Raw genomic sequence first — 21,501 nt, 5'->3', positions numbered from 1 at the left:
GGAGAGGAGGAGTGCCAGACCATTCTTATGCTCAAGTAGGGATCCCAAGAGAATCAGACATTTTGACCTGTTACTGAGCTACTATTAAATAGCTAAACAAGTTCTCTGCAGTAATTTTCTTTTCCAAATGACCATCTGTGAAGTGTAGCAATTTCTGGGCTCTTCCCCAAGTCTGCATTCAGCTGCTAAATAGTAGACATTCCACTGCAAGTCTATTTCTGTAAGGGTTGAAAATACGCTATTATAGAAAATGCCCAGCTGTGACTTTTGTACCTTTCATTCTGTAGTATACATTCATTCATTCGACACATTTATTAGGCATTGACTGTGTGCCCAGCACTGTGCTAAGTACTAAAAATACTAAGACGAGGAGCACATGTTCCTGGGATTTTATGTTTCAGTATGGGAAGTAATACAGATAAACATAGAACTGACAATTAGCCCAGAGCAGTATAGGTGGACGTGCAATGGGACATCAGAGGAAAGGCTGTTAGAAAAGATTTCATAGCTGGATGGATAAGATTTGGCTCTACAAAGAAGAGAAAAGGATTTTCCAGGCAGAGGGAACAATGGACACAAAGAAGAGAAAGCAAGTGACATGTTTGGACAATAGCAAGTTTTCTTTGGCTGAAGCATATGAAAGGGAACCAGCAGGCATGAAGCTGGAAAGTATGTTAGAGCAAAATTGTCTTTGTTATATGTAAAAAGCTATTCCTGGAATCAGATAGACAGTACTTAACAGTTAATTGGATGTGAGTGGGTGAGAGGAGTCAGAAGAGGGATGGTGATTTATAGTTTACCAAGAGCTTTATAGCACATGGCACCCTTAAGAGGTATGTTCAGAAGTTGTTATTGTTATCCTGAAAGAGTAGAGTTCAGAGGAGTTGTTACTTCTCCAAGGTCACTTTAGCTAGTGAGGGGAAGACAAGAAGAAACTGGTAGCATGATAACATTTGCTGAGTTTTTACTATGTTCCAACACTGAGCTAGGCACATACATTTATTTATTCATTCAACAAATGATTATTGAGACTATACTGTGTGCTGGGCACTAGAGATTCAGTGGTGTGTAAGATAGACAAAGTTGCTGTTTTCTTAGAGTTATATCCCAGTGGGGAAATAATTAATTATCCAATTAATAATTTAATTTTAATTGTTTCTTTCAAATGAAAGAAAAGTAGAAGATCTGTTCCAGGTGGCTCTGACCTAAACTTTAGAGTTAGGGAAAATTTCTCTGGGGGAAATGACATTTGAAGCCTAAAGGAAAAGTAAGCATTAACCAGACACAGTGGCCAATGTAAGTCCTTATGGAGGCACCATTAAGGATTTGGGTCTTTGTAGACATTATTTAATTATTACGTCAGCCACTAAATAAGTTATATTGCATTTTCCAGTTAAGCAACTGATATTTAGAGAAATAATACAAACTATTTAAGGAACCACAGCTTGAGCCTAAGATTTTGAATCCAGTACTATTTGTGCTATTTGAAACATGCGAAGTTTGAAATGATCTTTTGTTATACGTGTTTTTTTGTCGTTTTTTTTGTTTTGTTTTGTTTTGTTTTGTTTTGTTTTGTTTTGTTTTTTTGCTTTATTCTCTTTACAGTGCAGAAGGCAGTCATGTGTCAGGACAGAGCAACGGCCGAGATCCTCAGGCCTTGGCTAAAGCCGTGCAGATCCATCATGATACCCAGCACACAATGTATTTTGCCTGAGAGTCTCAGAAGAATAGCTCAACCAATTTGGCACCCCATGCAGCCTCAAAATGTTTCAAATGCCTACTGCCTCTAGAGAGAGCCAAGTTGACTTCAGGTTGTCTTCTACCAGCAGCTTGGAATAGTTGCACTGAATATATACTTCGCAGCACTGTCTGATGCATCAACAAAATTGAGCCATTTTTTTTAAAGTAATAGATACTCATAGATTGTCTTTTCTGATGCACTGGACTGAATTTTTACCTCAACATGCAAAGGCTGATCAGCCTGAACTTTCTAAAGGACTTTACAAGAAAGGTTTCTATGGAATATTTTGCTAGCTGTGGTGTTCACCGCATCCCTCTAGTCTTATAAAAGAAGATTATTCCTTTTTTCTGTATTCATCGAGTGGGATGTATGCATAAGTGGGAGAGAAAAACCAAACAATCTACTTCGGTTCAGCGTAACTATTTACTCGTGTGGGTCCATAGACTTTTTAATGGAGATTTCTGACTTCGCCACTGTAAATGCCTTTAATGAGCATTAATTTTGAAAGTTTTACAGAGTTTCATTAGTTTTACTACTTAATCTTATTGATCTTTACAGACTTGTGCTAGTGCAAGTCTAAGTCTAGGCTGCCAAGCAATTGCACTATATTTGGCTCCAGATTCAAACAGGCAGTTCTCTTATTTGGTTGACTTTTGTGAATGTGTAACACAAACAGATATAACGCATGTCACGGTGACAAATAACACTGCCATGGTAAAAGTACTCATGTTTCCCCCTCTTTGAAAAAAATTAGCTGTTAGTATTTTTCAAAGTTTTCAAAAGTGCCCATTTTATGCTGCTGTGTGGTTTCTTAGATCTAAATGATTTTTAAACTTTTCTCATAGAAAGTTAACTTTGGCAATAAACATTTTTTAAGATCCCTCCTCTTCCTTCCCCTGACAATGTAGTTTTGTAGATGAGATTTCGGTATGATTTTATCAGCTATTTCTTATAGATCATAATCTGGCAATTTCTGAAACAGTCAGAAAAGACATATATTTCCATGCCTTTTTAAAGAATTATTTTTTATCTGTTTTATAGTCACAGTTGGTGTCCTGTCACTTTGTTTTAAAATAAGCTAGAACCAGGATGCTTCCTTACTGGATAGGCTTTGCCAGTCCTTAAGGTACATTGAGTGATGCTGCAACTTGCAAAAATGTACCAGCATTTAAAACTTTTTTTCCTGGGAATCAAGGTTACTTATACAATTACTTGCAGTGCAAATTTTGTGCTTCTTTATCAACCTGAAATGTACTTGGTGAGGTTTCCTTCCTTTTATTAAATGAAAACTGCATAGAAAGGTTGATTTTTCTTAATAGATTCTGGATTCCGATCACTGGGAGACAGGATTCCAAACAAATGGATCTAAAGCAAGTATCAGTTAAAATGTAGGGAAAATGTATTTTGTATTTAGTGTAGATAATACTTTGTGAATGGACAACAGTTACATAGAGTCTTCGTAGTTGCAGCCAGTGTTGCCCAGTCCAAATTTCACTGGCCTGTAATTCTCTGTGCTGGACCCTCAGGAGTGAGAGCTGGAAAAGGGGATAAAAGGCCCAGAGCCACACTCCACGTGGATGAGGAAGGAGCTGGGAGAAGAGAAAGACTCAATGTGGTAAATCAATGTTACCACCTCTGTCTGGAAACACTGGATCTGATGGTGAAGGGTGTTTGCTTGAACTCATTAGCCAGTCCAACTCTTTTAAACTAGCCTTCTCAAAATCCCAGCAATATAAAGCCCTGTTTTTCTTCAGTCTTTTAAACAAGCTAGTAAATACATCGAAGTTTACATTTCCATGTGCTGTTGATCAGCGGGACCACCAGTGTTTGGTGAGACTGGTCTCTGAGAGTTTTATAATATATATCGAGTCCTGTAGCTCATTAAGATGAATGCAGATGTCATTCTCTGCATACAGTGGGATGAAAGCAAGCTCTGTAACTGATGCACAACAAAGTGAAGAAATGGCAAATGTTAATTTCTTAAGATTTTCCTTTTTTGCAAATACCTCACTTGGATACTACAAATCAGGACATGTTGGTGAGGGGCTGGCTGCTGCTTTTATTCACACTTGTTCAGGGAGAGCACAGAAAATACTCTTCAGCATGGCCACCCTAGACCCAAAAGGAGGAAAAACAAGCTTTTATAGGAGGAGGGCTTGCTGGAGTCCAGGATTTGAAGAACTCTTGGTGGCTGGCTGGCTGGCTGGCCAGCGGGCACCACACCAGCACTTGAGTGCCTCGGGCTTGCTTGTTAATAACGCACAGAAGAAGCGTCACTTCTCACCATCTCCTGGCATGAATGGAACAGAGAGCAAGGCAGAGTGCCTGGAAGCCTGATTTGCTTGCCTGCAGTTGGGCCGTACGCTCAACCTTGAACCCTACAGTTTGTACAACCTCAGTCAGTCCTAGTTCACTGGGACAAATCATTGTGGTGGTGGAGGAAAAGCCGGGAGGCCTATTTTTATAGGAAAACAGTACCTTTAAGTGTGCAACGCTGTCATTTTGGACAAAAGGAAAGAAATATAGAAGAACTAGGAATATTGGAAAAACTTGCTGAGGAGCGAATCTTTAAGAGATAACCATTGCAGAATCAGAGTTGCAGCAGTACTATTGCAAGCAAGTCTGAATGCATAGTTTCAACTGGGCTTGACAATTTGAATCCGTAACCCTCTGGACTGACTGAATTGTTATGCATGTGTCAATCAATGGGAGGTGTGCATTCACTAGAAGTAGGTTTAGGGTGCTTGGTTTTTTTAAAATGCAACCTGTTTAGGCACTGTCACATAGTGTGAAAGATTTAAATGTAGCAATGCTAAAGAGTAACAATTTGGGGACAAGGTGCGGGGACATTAAGAGAGTGGTGAAGATCCAAATGTTGAACCAGTTATGTTTTGTCGTTGTTGTTAGCTGTTGAACTCTGAGCAATTTATAAAGATAACTAGCTGGCTTAACGCAGCCAGCAGTCTAGGCAGACAGAACATATTCATTCTTACTGTAAATTCTATTTGCTGCTTCCAAAGGTGATGATTTACAAGCAGACATATTCTATATGGTCTGTATTTTAGGATCTGGTGCCCAGCCTATATCAGAGATTACCTACCTGGCTCAGCTACCTATCCCTCCTGTGAGAAAAGGTAATCCACTGTTTAACAAGGCTCACCCTCTCCACCCTGCCCTAGCAACCCTTTGTGGATGTGCTGTAAGATATTCTTGCTCAATAGCAAGGCGGTAACTCTGCTTTCATTTTAAGAAAGTGGAGGCTGAGGGCATTGTATCAATACGATTTCAACTCCAAGGATTTTTCCTTGCAAAATTAAAGGGAAGATCTTGTTATTGATTAACCATTTTCTTATCCCTTGCTATTGACCTATTCATGCTCTTTCTATGTCTAGTGGCTGGAAATGTTTGCATTTGTTCATTTGACTAATGGTGTAATTTTTGTTTCTATATCGTTAGACCTGTAACGTTTTAAAATGTATTTTATTAAATTTGGACTGGGTGTATGTCTCTAGCAATACGAGGTACTTTCTAAACTATTAAGGGAGGGGTGGTATCCCCATGTTGAAATAAGATGATGGTTGTTTAAATTTTGCAATTTTTTTTTTGGCCTGCAGGGATATTTTGTGTTATGTGTCCAAAAAAGAATAAATTGGCATTCTTGTGCCAAAAGTTGTTTTTCTTGTCAATTGTCTAATAAATATGGAGTATACTGTAATGGCAACACACATGGCTGCTTCTTAAAAACAATTTCATCAATTGTAGAAATTTGAGAAAGAACAGTGAGAAATTTTTGTATTTTTAATTCCTGGGTCTCCCTATTTTTTGAAATTGTTATTTGGGAATTTTAGAAAAGCTGCTTATAACATTTTACATATGAAAACTTTACAAGATTCATCAGGGTTTTAGGTATACCTCTTAATGGGAAGATCTCTTTTAGTGATGTTTTGAGAAAAATCCTCAGTCTCCAGAGGGCAGTATGGCCACACATTGAATAACTGACTTCAGAGGAGGTGCTGCTCAAATTCATCCATCCTGGGGCTATCCAGTCTCCTGTCTTAAAAAATTCTCACCAGCAAAGCCCTTTTGTTTGTTATGGCAATGATAACACAGAGATTTACACAATTAGGCTCTTATCCTAAGGGAATTTATAGTTTACCAGAGGAGCAAATTCTGTGTACAGCTAACTTTACTATAGATCATTGTTTTTTCCATCAGCACAAAATCCCCCTCTGCAGATTTATCTGTTATCAAACATTTATCACGAACCCAGTATATGTCAAGCTCTGCCTAGGAACTGGGAACACAGAAGAGCAAATACAATTCCTCTAAGAGTCCATTCTAGTATGGCATAGAGTGGGGAGGAGGAGGAGGCAGTGAGATTAACTTTATCTGAGTGCCTCATATATGCCAATCACTTTATATTGGCATCTTTAATCCCACAACAGTCCTCTGAGGATGATACTGGTATCCCCATTTTAAAAATGAGGAGTCAGCTTCAAAGAAGTTAAATAACACACAGTTACTGAGTGGCAAAACTAGAATCTAAATCCAGACCTGTCTAACTTCATTGCACCTGCTATTGAGCATTACATTACAGGAACTTAGAAAGGGAAACAATTTTTGCCATGGGGAATCAGGAAAGACTTTACAGTGATAATGAAGTTTAGGATAGGTCATGAAGCATGAGCAGGAGTTTGCCAGGTGGGCAAGGGGATTCTAGATATAGTGTTCTCTTACAGTAGATTATGGTAGCCATAGTTTTCATCTACCCAGATGCTTTCCCTTACTCCTTCTTTGAGTAATAGAATTCCTTTATTATGGGAACCCCATTATTTTGTGCATTTCAGGTGAATTCAGATGGCCTTCCTCCCACTTCATTCCCCACCATTTGTGTCATGTTCACATTCATCCTTGTATCAGTCACTAGGGGATATGTTACACCAGCCAGAATGGCTCACGTGCCCACTCCTGTGTATGTGGGTGACCAGCAATTAGGGAAGTCGGACTGATCAGCACCATTACAAGACATGTACCTCATCTTTTGCTCTCTATCTCTTAGCTCTGACTTCCTCTATTTTGACTTTATTATCCAGAAGCTAGGGATCAGTCTTTAAGGCAAAGAGGGTCAAAATTAGATAGAGAACCTAGCAACTGTGTTACAAATTGTTTGTACAAATTTAACAAACATTTCTGGAGCTCCTATTTTGTGCTTGGAAATAGAAAGGTGAAAGAAAAAAGTTCTTGCTGTTGAAAAGTTCACTTGTAAGTGTTATGAGAAATGTATGCATAGAACCATGAGATCACTTAGAGAGGTTCCTAACCCAGCCTGTGGGATCAAGGTATATTTCTTACAGGAGGTGATGACTCAAAGCGCTGTCTCAAAATAAATAGGAGTTTTATAAGTAAACAAGGTAGAAGACAGTAGTCCAGAAATTCTTATGGGCAAAGGCACAGGTGGGGTGGGAACCCCCAAACATGATTTGTTTGGATGAATTACAAGTAATTTCAGTTCTCTTAGATTATAAGGGGTGAGGAGGAAAGTGGAGGTGGTAAGGTTGGACTACAGAGGCAAGCACCAGTTCCTGATAGGACAAGACTTGAATGGCATTCTAAGGAATTTAGAGTTTATCCTATAGGTACAGGGGACTAGCAGAGTCTGATTTGTGTTAGTTATGCTGTCAGCAGTGTGATGGGTAGGTTCAGCTGGAATTCTGCTGAAATGAGGTTAAAGTTTTAATATAATAGCCCAAGCAAGAGATGATGAGGCTTGAACTTGAGCAGTGATAGTACATTTGGAGAGAGAGAGCAAATACAAGAGATGTTCAGAAAGTAGAAAAAGTAGAACTTGGTGAAAGTAGATATGGAGAGAAGAGAATGAGGTCGACTCCTTAGGAGGGCTCCCAAGTTTCTGGCTTGGGTAGCTGGGTAGATAACAGTGCCACTGAGAGGCTGAACACAGAAGAAGCAAATCCATGAGTTGTAGAAAGGAGGAAAGTGGTCAATTCAGTTTTGAGCAAACTGGATTTGAGAGTGATGTATGTGGACTGGTGAAAGAAATTGGAAGCCATCAATATGTAGGGGGTGATTAATACCATTCAAATGTGTGCCCAGCTATTGTGAACACTGTCGCTATGAACATGAATGCACAAATATCTCTTCAAGACCCTACTTTCAATTCTTCTGTCTATACATCCAGAAGTGGAGTTGCTGGATCACATGGTAATTTTGTGTTGAGGAACCACCACACTATTTTCCATGGCAGCTGCACCATTTTACACTCCCACCAGCAGTGCGCAAGGGTTCCAATTTCTCAACATCCTCACTGGGACACTTGTTTGTTTCTGGATTTGTTTGTTTGTTTGTTTAAACAGTTGTGATCCTAATGGGTATGAAGTGATATCTCTTCGTGGTTTTGACTCGTATTTTTCTAGCGATTACTGATGTTGAGTATCTTTTCCTGTGCTTACTGTCCATTTGTATATCTTATTTGGAGAAATAGCTATTCTAGTCCTTTGCCCATTTTGTAATTGGGTCTTTTAATTTTTGAAGGACAATTTTGATAGGTAATATAGTTTGGTGGGTTTTATCTTTCAGCTGTGAAGATGTTATTCTATTGTCATTTAGCTTCCATTGTTCATCTGTCAGCTCCTTTCAAGAAGTGATGGTTAATTTTATGTGTAAACTTGACTGGATAGATAGCTGATGAAACATTATTTCTGGGTGTGTCTTGAGGGTGTTTCTGGAAGGGATTAGCATTTGAATCAGTAGACTGAATAAAGAGTTCGCCCTCACAAATGTGGACAAGCATCATCCAATCCATTGAGGCCCAAATAGAACAAAAAGACAAAGGAAGAGCTAATTTCCTCTTTCTTCTTGGGCTGGGACATCCTTTGGACATCAGAGCTCCTGATTCTCAGGCCTTCATATTCTGGGATTTGACACAAGTGGCCTCCTAGTTCTCAGGCATTTGGACTCAGACTGGTTCTCCAGCTTACAGATGGCAGATTGTATGCCTTTTTGGCCTCCATAACTGCATGAGCCCAATCCTATAGTAAACCTCCTCTTATATCTCTTTCCCTCTCTATATATCCCATTGTTTCTATTTCTCTGTTACTTTTGCTAATATAAAAGATAATGCCCTTTTTCCTCTGGCTGCATTTAATATCTTCTCTTTGTTTTTGATTTTCAACACTATTACTATAAGAGGCCTAGGCATCTTTGTATTTATCCCATTTAAGACTTTGTCTTATTCATCTTTGTGAAACCAGTGCCCAGTGTCTGACATGTGTGTTTAATGTGTGTTAAACAAATGAAATCCATTGTCTCCCATAGATATTTAGGGAAGCAATGTTTGAATTCCCCTCCATCCTGAATTTTGCTCTCCCAGTGATCCTATTCTGAGTTCTAGGTTCTGTGATCTCTTTCCTTGACCCTGTTCCTGGCCCTTGGATTTGGTTAGCATTCAAACTTTGTTTCTCTCTTGTTTAATCCTGCTTTCCTCAACTGTCTTTACTTGGCTGCCCTCAGTGTCTCAGTGTCCCACATAACATTAATCCCTCACCCCCAACCCTATGTGCGTGGGGCGAGAGGGTAGGGAATTCAGACATTAGAAATAATAAAGAGTTTTAAAATTTTTGTTAAAAAAGATACCAAAAACATGGCAATTTATTTTACATATTACCTTTCAATGCACACACATTTTTATATAGTTGTAATCTTAATGTATATATAGGACTTTGTGTTCTGTTATTTCATTAACCATTATGTAATGAACAGTTATCCTTTTTCAAGAACTGAAGTCATATCATTTTGTAGTCATAACAATTCCTTTTAGGAGCATTTTAGATTTTGCTTCCCAGCAATTTTCATCAGTTTAGTTTAAATAAATCTTATAAAAATTCTCAAAAAATTAATTTATTTGGTAAGCATTTGCTGAATACCTACTGCTCACCTAGCATTGTGTTAGGCATTGGGGCTACAAAGATAAATAAAATATGGTTTTTCTTTACACTTTTGAGACTTTTACATATTTAGAAGGAGGAGGAGGAACAAGATGGCTATATTGACAAAGGAGAGCAGCTAAGTGTTGCCACATGCACCTCAGGAAGTGCAAGCAGGGACACATGGGAGGGAATGTCAGGAAGTTGTCATGAAGGCAGGAAGCCTTGAGTTGAGTTTTGAAATATGAGTAGGTTTCACCAGTCAGATGAGGGAGATGTTGATGATTTAGGGAGTTAATAAATCATACTGTCTTCCCTGGGCCAGTCAGAAAAAATTGAAAAATAAACATAGGTATTAGATAGTTGCATGAAGAGCAAGATGTCATCTTTATTGCTGATAATACTTAGGTAAGGGGACTTGCTTAGAAGTCACTCTTCTAAATGGGAGTGCTAACATTACTACTCTTTATTTAACATGCATGTCTTCCTAGTTACAGTAAGCACTGGACAACCATGGTTTTCCATACAGTGAGTCTACTTTTCCAAGTTTTCTGATTAAGGATTTTTTAATGAAATTGAAAAATTTAAAAATCCCATTTAAATAGCATCAAAAATATAAAATGCTTAGGGATAAATTTGTACAAATATGTGCAAGATATGTACATTGGAAACTAGAAACCTTTGCTGATAGAAATTAAAGAAGATTGTTGTAAATGGAGAGATGCACTATGATCATGCATCAGAAGACTCAATAGTTTTAAGGTGTTATTTGTACCCAAATCTATAGATCTAACACAGTCCTAATCAAAATTCCAGTCAGCTTTTTTGGTAGAAATTTACAGCTGATTCTAAAATTTATACAATAAGGCAAAGGACCTAGAATAGCCAAAATCAACTTTAAGAAGAAAAACATAGTTGAAGAACTTATACTATCTATGGAGGACAGATTCTAAGATGGCCCCGTGATCCCTACCTCTTAGTGTTCAGGTCTTTGTATAATCCTCTCCCCTTCACTGTGGACAGAACCTGCGATTTTCTTCTAATCAATAAAATATGGCAAAAGTGATGGGCTGTGATTTTATGATTACATTAAGTTATTTAAAACCATCTTGCATCTACAGCCATGCTACCCTGAACAAGCCTGGTCTCGTTTGATCTTGGAAGCTAAGCAGAGTCGGGCCTGGTTAGTACTTGGATGGGAGACCACCTAGGAAGACCAGGTGCTGTAGGCATAAAAAATAAAAAAAAATAAGGGATTGTAAGCTGACAAGGTCCTTGCAATCTGTGAGGTCAACCAAGAGTTGACTTGCCTAAAAAAAAATAAAATAAAAATAAATAAATATAAATAAAAATAAGTAGAACTGTCTTGCTAGCAAACTCACTCTCAAGTCCTCTCTCTGTCTCTCTCCCTTTGTCACTCTCCTTTTTGGTGATGTTGGGGATGCCCAGGTGGCAAGGAATTATAAGGGGCCTCTAGGAGGTAAGGGTAGCTTCTAGCTGCCAACCAACAAAAAACAGAACCTTTGGTTATGTAGCTGCAGTGAACTGAATTCTGCTAACAAACATGTGAGCCAGATAATTTTTCTAGTCAAGCCTTCAGATGAGAACCCAGCCTTGGCCTACACTTTGATTACAGCCTGTGAAATGCTAAACAGAGGATCTAGCTAAGCCATGCCCAGACTCTTGACCCACAGAGACTATGAGATAATGAATGTGTGTTGTTTTAAGCCTCCAAATATGTGGAATTTGTTATGCGGCAATAAATAACCACTACACTACCCTATCTCAAAACTTATATTAAAGCTGCAGTAAACAAGACAGTGTGGTATTGGCATAAAGATAGACAGATAGATATATGGAATAGAATAGAGAGTCCAGAAATAGAGTCCAGAAAATACATATACGGCTAGTTGACTTTCAACACAAGTGCTAAGACAATTTAATGAGGGCAATCTTTTTAACAATTTGGATAGCCAAAAAAAGAAAAATAACCTTGACTTTTACTTCTCACCATATATAAAAAATAATTCAAAATGGATCATAAACCTAAATGCAAAAGTTGAAACTATAAAACTTCTAAAAGAAAACATGGAAGAAAATCACAGTGATCTTGAGTTTGGCAAACTTTTAAAACAACACAAAAATCATCAAAAATAAAAGGAAAAATATTAATAAATTAAATGTCATGAAAATTAAAAATGTTTGCTCTTAAGACACTGATATGAAAATGAAATCAAGGCATAACCTGAAAGAAAATATTTGCAAAACATATCTGATAAAAGACTTGTATCTAGAATATATGAAGAATTCTTACAATTTAATAAGACGAGCCAATTTAAAAAATGGTGAAAATATTTGATCAGACACTTCACATCAGAAAATATACAAATGGCAAATAAACACTTGAGAAAATGCTGAACATAATTTGTCATTTGGAAATTGTAAATTGAAACCACAATGAGATATCATTACACTAGAAGACTAAAAAAGACTGAGCATGCCAAGTGTTTGGGAGGATATGGAGCAACTGGAAATCTCATACGCTTCTAGTGAGAATCCAAAATTATGCAATCACTTTAGAAAACAGTTTGCTGCTTCTTAAAAAGTTCTTTAAATTCTTTAAAGACATAAAATAAAAGTTATGCACTTATCATAAGACTTAGCTAGATATTTCCCCAAGCAAATGCTTGAAAGACTTGAAGACAAATGTTCATAGCAGTTTTCTTTGTAATGGCCTCAAACTGAAAACAACTCAAATGCCCATCAACATGTAAATTAATAAATAAATGTCTGCATATTTGTGTAATGTAATGCTATTCTTTAAAGAGCAATGAACTATTGATACACGTAACATAGGTGAATCTCAGAATAATTTTGGTAAGTGAAAGAAGCAGGCCAAAAAAAGGACTTATTCTGGTTATATAAAATACTACAAAATGAAATCTAGTCAATGGCAACAGAAAGTAGATCAGTGGTTGCAGGGGGGAAGACAAAGGGACAAGAGCCCGGACTACAAAGGAGCAGGAGGAAACTTCAGAGGGTTATGGATATGTTCCTTATCTTGATTTCGGGAATGAGTTCACGCGTGTATACGTATGTCAAAACTCAGTAGATTGCACACTTTAAATATATGCAGTATACTAAATGTCAGTTCAACCTCAGTTGACTTGGGGAGTGAGGGGGAAGCTTCCTGCAGGCTTGAGGATCTGAGATTAGGAATGAGGGGAGGAGCTAAGTCGCGCATGCTCAGTCCTTCCTCCAGGTCACCCATCGGATCTCGGTCTGGCGGCCTATCGTGGTTGCGGCCATATGTAGACCTTAGAGGACGCCATGGTTAGAGGGAAGCCCGCGAAGCATCCGCATCGGGGCTGCGTGAGGCTCTGACAGAACTCAGTGGCCACTTATCCTGAGGGCACAAGGGAGGCACTGAAGAACTCTATAAAGGCAAGTAATTTGAACCAGTGTTCAGTTTAAAACAGTGTTTTAAAGCTGTGTGGGAAATGGGCTCGAGAGGGTGAGGAACGACCCGTCGGGAGGCTGTGGTAATTTTTTTTTTTCCATGTCCGTCTCTCCATTCAAGAACTCAGGAGGGAAAGGACCGTTTCGTAATTATAACCAAAGTGTTTCTTCCCTGCAAGAAAGCCTAAGGCTGGTGGTCACTACATTTTTGCTGAAGGGCTTTAGTAATCTCAGGTCACACAGCTTGTAAGATCAGGATTCAAATCCAGGGCTTTTTGACTCCAAACCTTGAAGACTTTCCCGGAAAGTATAATGAAAATCTAAAAAATAGTTGGTATTCATTTTCGGATTCATCAGTCTAACTGATGCAATGACTTCGTCAGCCCTAAGTGTCCTCCATAAATAATGCGGGATTTCCGAGGGTTTATGGAGGGATTTGTGTGTTTTCAAAAATTACGCAAAGGTAGTTTAACAAATATGCACCTACCCTTTTCCGGGCACTGCTTGGGTGCTGGCTGTATCCGTGAGGAGGGTTGACATTGTCCCTGCCCTCACATAAAACAAACAAAAGAAAAATAACAAAAGTGTGCTAAGTGCTCTGATAGAAAGCTCTAAAATCTCTTTTTTTTCCTGAAAATTTGAAACTTTACCATGATCTGCACTTATGTGAGTATTTCCCAGAATGGCCCCTTTCTGGGAACTCAAGCCCTTTAGTTCTGAGGAAGTTTTTTGTATTGGATCTTTGATAATTTATTCTTTTTTTTTTTTCTCCTCTCTCCTGAATTGAATCTTCTGTTCAGATGTGGGACCTAATGAATGGCTCCTCTAATTTTCTTTTATTTTCTCTTCTAGTTTTAATTTCCATTTTTTTTCTTTGTTTTACTTTCTGGGATAATTTTCTCAATTCTGTCTTTCATGTATGCATTCAAAATTTTTTCTATTTTAATATTTTCCTTTAAATTGTTCATACGGTCACAATCTCTTGTTTAGTGAATGCAGTATCTTATTTTTCTGGGAATAGATAATGCAATTTTGTAGGGAAAGTTTTTATTGTGTTCCCTTTGCGTGGTTTCTATTTCCTTTGAACTGTGTTTACTTTTTTGTTCTCTGACTTTCATGCTGGGAAATTTCCTCAAACGATATTAGCAATATTTATTGAGCTCTTGCAGTGTTAATGAGCAAAGTTCTGAGTTTTTTCAAATATTAATTTATTTAATCCTCATAACAACTACTGAAGTAGGTGCTACTACCTTTAATTTATAAATGTTGATTTGAAGGAAATGAGAGCTTGAGTGGTTTAACAAAGGTCATACAGCTTGAAAGTGGGGTAGCCGAGGCAGTCTAGGGCATGTGGTCTTAACCACTATTCTGTACTGCCTCATATTTAAGAGTGAGACTTGGTGAATTAACTCACTCACATTTATCTGTTTCCTCCATTAACCCCACAGAAACAATAATAAATCGATTTTTTTTTAAAAAAGTACAAACCCATAAGGATATAGAGCAAAGGAGAAGAGAAAACAGGAACACATTTTTGGAAGTTAGAAATTTTATGGACTGGTGATAACTGACTTTGTACATCCCAGAAAGCTAAATCCTAAAGTGATGTGGAAGAAAGCCAAAGACAAATTAATTTTTCCTGCAAACTCTCTCTCTGTCAAGCTCTTTCTCACATAAAAACACAGACACAGGCACACAGAACATTAGGAATTGGAGGCACCAAGAACCTCTCTGGACATGGGGATGAAGATAGGGCTGAAAACAGGAAGTTAGGTTGAAAGAATGGTAAAAATCTGCTAGACTTCCAGATTCTCTCCAGCTTCACAACAGTCAGGTAACTGCACATCTCTGCTATATCCAACCTGGTAAAAGATTGAAAGTTTATTCTCTGGACAGGATAAAACAGGGTCTTAGTCTGGGAGACTTTAAGTATAATCGAGATAAGGATTATTGCACAGAAAACAGGTTGCAAGTGAATGTTTACGCACTAGGTTGAGGGATTGTTGTAAGCACTCTGTATGCATTAAAGAATTTAATTCTCCCAACAGCAGTATAAAGGTTGGTTATTACTGTTTTTTCTGACTTACAAATGGGAAAACTGAGGCATAGTGTGACTAAATTAGTTGCCTAAGATCACATAGTTACAAAGAATATAACATATGTATGGAATAAAGAAGAATGCTGTAACAAACACCTATTATCCACCATTCAGTTTAGCAAAAGAGAGAATATTATTTTTGCCTTTGTTTTTTATTTATTTGTTTTACCTTTACCTTTTGAAGTGTTGTGTGTTCTTCAAAATCTAGTCCCATTCTTTTCCCTCTTGAAATTTGGGTTTACCATTCCCTTACTTTTCTGTATTGTTCAATACATATATTTGTATCCTTAAACTATATAACTTACTTTTGTGTATTTTTGAATTTTATGTAATTAGAGGCATACTATATGCATTCTTCTGCAACTTGTTTTGTCACTCAATATCATGTTTCTGAGGTATATATATATATCTCACAGTTATATTATGGATGGAGTTAGTGTTGTTTTCAATATTTTGCTGTTACAAATAATGCTACTAAGAATATTCTTATGCATATCTTCTCTTGGCAAAAGCAGAAGTTTCTTTGAACCAAAATTGCTGGGTTGTAGGGTATGCACATTTTCAACTTTACAAAGTAGTGTGTTGGTTGTATCAATTTACACTTTCACCAAAAAGTATCTAAGAGTTCTCATTATTCTACAGTTTTAATTTTCACCTAATTTAGTAGGCTAAAATTGATGTCTCATTGTGATCTTACTTTGTATTTTCTTAATAAAGAATGAGATTGAACTTTTTTTATATGGTTTTTCATTCTTCATATTTCCCCTTCTGTGAAATGGCTGTTTATGACTTTTGTCTTTTTAAAAATATATATAATTATCTGTTTTTCTTAATTGATTTGTAGCTGTTCTTAATAAATATTGGATATTATAATTTGATGGTTATATGTATTGTAAATATTTGTTTTTGCCTTGTCTTAATTTTCTTTGTAATGTCTTTTAATGAACTTAAGTTCTTAATTTTAATCTAGTTGAATTCATGGTCTTTTTTTTTTTTTTTTTTTTTTTAGTGCTTAGTATGTTTTTGGTTAGTATGTTATGCTTAAGAAATTCTTCCCCACCTCAAGTTGCTTATATTTTTTCCCTACACATTTTTCAAGACTTGCCTTTCACACAAGTTGATTTTTATGTATAGGGTGAGGTAGGACTCTGGTTTTATATTTTTCTATATAGATAATTAGTTGTCGCAGTTCCATTATTGATTAGTTTGTCCTTTGCCTTGGGGTCTTCAGTGCCACCTTTTTCATACTAGTATGGTTTCCATACATGAATGAGCCTGTTTCCAGACTCTATAATCTGTTTTACATGCCAATTTTCCTAACCCTGGGCCACTACCTTGCTATCTTAATCACCCTAGTTGTGTAATAAGACATAATATATGGTAGGACAAATTCCTCCATCTTATTTTTCTTCATAAGTGTCTTTGCTATTCTTTAGGCCTCTGTTCATCTGTGTAAAATTTAAAATAGGCTCATCGAGTTGTATACACACAAACCTAATGGAACTTTTATTATGATTGCATTGAGTCTATAAATGAATTTGAGTATACAATAATGAGACTTCCTATCTAGGGGCCAAGTTTTCTATCCATTTATTTGGTCTTTTAAAATGTTTTTCAATAAAATCTTAGTAATTTTTTTTCTGTACAGGTCTTGCACAGCTTTTGTCAGATTTGTTTCTTGATGCTTTCTTATTTCTGTTGCTATTGTAAGTAATTTTTTTAATGCAATGGATTTTTAAGAATATGAATCTCATAATTATCAGTCTTGCTAAAAACTTTTATTCATATATAATAATTTGTCTATAGATTATCTTGGGTTTTCTTTGTAGACAGTTATCTCATCTGTGAATAATAACAGTTTAATTTATTCCAATCTAGTCTTTGAACTTTTTTCTTTTGGCCCCACTGTGACGCTGGACCTCCAGTACAATGTTTAAAAAAATATGGGCCTTTTTGTCTTGTTCCTGATTTTAAAGAGAATGCTTCTGATGTTTTACTATTAAGAATAAAGTTTGTATTTTTTAATTGCTATATTCGGATGATGGTTAGGTATGTGATGGGAGTTTATTATGCTAGTCACTCGATAATTTTATGTTTGAACATTTTCACAATATAATATTAATTTAAATAGTGTTTGCTACAGAATTTTTTTTTTCCTTAGAATTTTGGTAAATACCCTTTAACAGTTTAAGAAACTTTTTTCTTCGTTTGCTGAGTGTTTTTTTTTTAATCATTAATAGGTGTTGAATTTATTAAGTGATTTTTTTTTTCCTGCATCTATAAGCTGGTCATATTATTTTTCATTGTTAACCTGACATTTACAGATTTTCTAGTGTAAATCTGTAAATTTTCTAAACCACCTTGCATTCCTGGGATACGTACAATTTGGTCATGATATATAGATTTAATATTTTGATATATCGGTAGATTTGGTTCCCTCTTATTTTGTTTAGGATTTTTACATCCTTGTTCATGAGTGAGACTAGGCTCTAATATTCCTTTCTTGTACAGTCCTTATTGGTTTTGGTATCACATTATACTGACTTAGGGAGCATTCCATCTTCTTTGGAAAAGTTTGTATAAAATTGAAATGATCTGTTACTGCTTGAATGTTTGATGGAACTGACCTCTAAAACCATATGATATATTTTTCTTTTGTGGGAAGATTTTTAAACTACTGACTCAATTCTTTTAATCATTCTAGAGATATTTAGCCAAAGGTTTAAAAGTTCTGTTGTTATTCTTTTTTATTCTATTTCTTTTCATTTATTAGCTTTTTAAAAGTTTTACCATGTGTGCTTACCAAAGTCTAAAGCAAATAAATACCTTTATCCTTGTCCTAAATAGTACAAGGACCTTTAGAACACTAACCCTGATCACCCCACCTCCCAACTTACATGCTGATGGACCAGTATTTTAGTTCTGTATCGTTAAAGAAATACCTCCTTCTTTCTTGACTACTGATATAGTCACCATCTTCAGTTATTCTTATTCTGTCTTAAACAGCAGCCTATTATGTTCCTTCAAAGCACTTATCTTGAAATATATTTTGGGTTTTTTTACTCGTTTATTGTCTATGCCACTGTAATCTTCATGAGGACAAGGAACATATATGTCTGCTTTGTTTACTAACCGGTAGGCATTTAGTAAATGTTTGTTGAGTTAATGAATATATATTTGTATTTTAGAAAGATCAACCTGGATGTAATTAGAGACCGGATCTCAGCACACAAGACTAGACTTAGGGAGTTAAGAGGCTGTTGCACTTTTCCAGGCAAGAGTTAGTGGTGACCTGGACTTGAATAATAGCAGTAGGGATACAGAAAAATAGAGAGGATTAAAAGGTATTAGGAGGTAGAGTCCACAGGATTTTATTACCATTTCAATATGAAGGAATGAGTTAAGTGGTGTTTTTTAGGGTTTTGTCTTAGCTCTATTCTCTCTTCATATAACACACCCTCTTCGAGAGTTCTCATTGATTCTCATGGCTTCAGTTACTATTTGTATGATTTTAACTTTCAAATATGGATCTTCAAGTGAAACATCTTTTCTGGGTTCCATACCACATGTTCAACCATGTGTGAGACAATTATACTAGGATATTTTTCAGGCACCCCAAGCTCAATATGTCAAAAACCATAGTCATTATCTTTTTTGGCAAAACTTACTCGTCCTTTAGTGTTCTCAGTCTCAGAATAGGCACCACCAATCTCCTACTTGCTTAAGTCAAAAACCAATTAGGTGGTGGCTCTTGGAGCCCAACCTAGGAGGAAATAGGGATATAAGTATCTGCCATTTAAAGGATATGACTAATTTGCTCTTTTCTTCATTTTCTATTTTTATTTACGATTAAAAAAAAAATAAAGCCATGAAAATGATTAAGATGATGTAGAAAGAAAACAAGGACCTGTCTCAGCAGCAGAGCACAGGACAGTAAGAATTATCTTATATTCAGCACCTATAAGTGCTAAGTGTGATGCTTGGCCTTTGCCATTCATGAATTAATTTAATCTTCCCACAATTCTATGAGATTTTTTACAGATGAGGAAATTACAGTTCATAAGGGGATGAGGGCTTGCTTAAGGTTACACGTTTGCATGTGGTAGAGCTGAGATTTGACACAAATTTGTCTGATTCCAAGTGTTTTCAGTATGTAATTGGGTGGAATTATAAGTCAAAGAGCAGAAACATTGTACAGCTATTGATAAATATTGCCAAATTGCTTTTCACAGGATCATACTGGTACAGTTCCATCACATAATTTGATCATTCGAATATGTAATATAATTTTTTAAATTACTGGATGTAGACTCATTCTTATATATTGACTTTATTAAGAATGAATGATGATTATATAGTCTTACTTGTGAAAATGCTTTTTTTCTTGGCCCATTGATATACTGAGGTCATATTTATTGTAAATATTTTTCCATTAAGCCCCATTGAATTAATGGAGGTGAAGGAAGATAATAGGAATTAATTCTGGGTTGAAAGTTGAGTTGTTAGTTTATATTCCCTGAGGGGTCAAGCTAGGACCCCATAGGTTAACTACCACTTTTGGGGTTCATTTGGTATAGTAGATCAACATCTACTTTTATTTCAAAGAGGATGTCTTTCCTGGCCATGCCTGACCCTAAATAAACTTTAATATCCTGGAGTTCTGGTTCCTAGACTTAGATATTCCTTAGATTCTCCAACTCACTCAGGAGCAGCCTGTCCAAAGGGCTTTCATGTTCTGCCAGGCCAAGTTTAGGATTTGGAAGCCTTTGTGTGTGCTACAGAAGACCCGGAAAAATAGGCTTGATCTGGATAAGTTCAGTTCCAGCCTGGGTGGAACTACACTGTAAATCTGCCTTTAGTGTCAGAACCAGGGACAGCTCCTGTCCCGCCCCCTTCTGCCCCTGTCCTGGGTTGGGCTGGGAAGAGAGTGGGCAGATTTGGGCATGATGTACTTCTCTACCCTGTCCTCATTGTTTCTTTCTCCCTTCTTTATGCTACAATATCACTGCTGATAGTTCCTACATATGTGCTATTTCTCACCTTCATGCTCTCTGCTAATGCTGCTTAGTATGCCTTTCTCCTATCCTTTGCTTAGCTAATTCTTGCTCATCTTCCCAGGCCTGTTTAAGTAGGTATCTCTTAAACCTACCCTGATTCCCCCAACTGGATTATGTATACCTCCTTTTAGTTCCCATGCACTCATGCTTGCCTCTGTCATTATACTCAAAATTGCATTGAAATGATCATCTGTGCTGTCCAGTTCAGTATCCACTAACCACATGTATTAAGCACTTGAAATATGGCTAGTCTGAATTGAGATGTGCTATGAGTATAAAATACACACCAGATTCCAAAGACTATATAAAAAAGAATGTAAAATGTTAATAATTTTTTATATTGATATGTTGAAATAACAATAGTTTGGGGTTAAGTAAAATATATTATTAAAATTAATTTCACCTGTTTCCTTTTCATTTTTTATACTGTGGCTAGTAGAAAATCTAAAATTACATATGTATCTCATGATATTTCTATTAGATAGCACCAATCTATATTTGTCTCTTCTTATGGGTAGAAACTTGCTCGAATCCATCCTTGCCTCTTTGTATTTCTATAGCACAGTACATGGGGATGAGTGGAAATACCTGATGCTGGTCCTCAGAACTTGGGGCTGGAGTAGCAAGGGTCCAACAGACATTATTATATGCTTTGGTTTTTTCATCCCGGAACTTGGACTCTCTTTCCACATAACCCGGACTTTGTTATATGTATTCTGGTTGATTCTTATAAATATTCTCACACATCACACAAACATCTCATGAAGTTTATTTCTAAGCATTTTGAATTGGATATTTTATCATTATAGTTTATAATTAGTCATTACTGGTACCATGAATGCTGCAGATTTTTGCTTATTTTCTTGAATCCTTCTATTTACTTAGTATTACTAATTTTAATAAGACTGTATATTTTCCTAGTATACAGTTGCATGAACCGCAATAAAGATATTTTCTTATATACTTTAATTTCTCTCTTTCTCTGTCTTCTGTCTGTCTGTTTCTTTCTTTCTCTCTGGGTCTGTCTCTTTCCCTGTCTCTCTCTTCTGGCTAGAATAGCCAAACCAGTATTAAAATAGTATTAGTGGTGAAGAGTGACCTCGTTTATTCCTGTTTTTAAAGGGAAAATATCTGCTTGGCCACTAGCTAAAAATAGATATTCTACCATCATGGTAAGGATAAGTGATTTTAATTATTTTTATTAAG

At 36.5% G+C, this 21,501-nt stretch overlaps 1 protein-coding gene and 1 pseudogene across 1 annotated transcript in view; both read left to right on the top strand.

Annotated features, from left to right (window-relative positions):
* LOC120593269 (protein argonaute-4) overlaps positions 1-5,456 on the top strand; it is a 28,386-nt gene extending 22,930 nt beyond the window's left edge. Inside the window, exon 18 of the mRNA XM_039851013.1 lies at positions 1,606-5,456. Within this exon, the coding sequence (XP_039706947.1) occupies positions 1,606-1,714 (109 nt within the window). The 3' untranslated portion in view covers positions 1,715-5,456. The remainder of the gene's footprint in view (positions 1-1,605) is intronic.
* A 5,338-nt stretch (positions 5,457-10,794) lies between these two features.
* On the top strand, positions 10,795-10,913 carry LOC120593321 (uncharacterized; annotated as a pseudogene).
* The last annotated feature ends 10,588 nt before the right edge of the window (positions 10,914-21,501 follow it).

The sequence above is a fragment of the Pteropus medius genome, unplaced genomic scaffold, assembly GCF_902729225.1.
Source record: "Pteropus medius unplaced genomic scaffold, Ma_sr-lr_union100, whole genome shotgun sequence".
In the NCBI taxonomy this organism is placed as follows: domain Eukaryota; kingdom Metazoa; phylum Chordata; class Mammalia; order Chiroptera; family Pteropodidae; genus Pteropus; species Pteropus medius.
The sequence above is the reverse complement of the archived record's forward strand: the minus strand, read 5'-3'. Positions and strand labels throughout refer to the sequence as shown.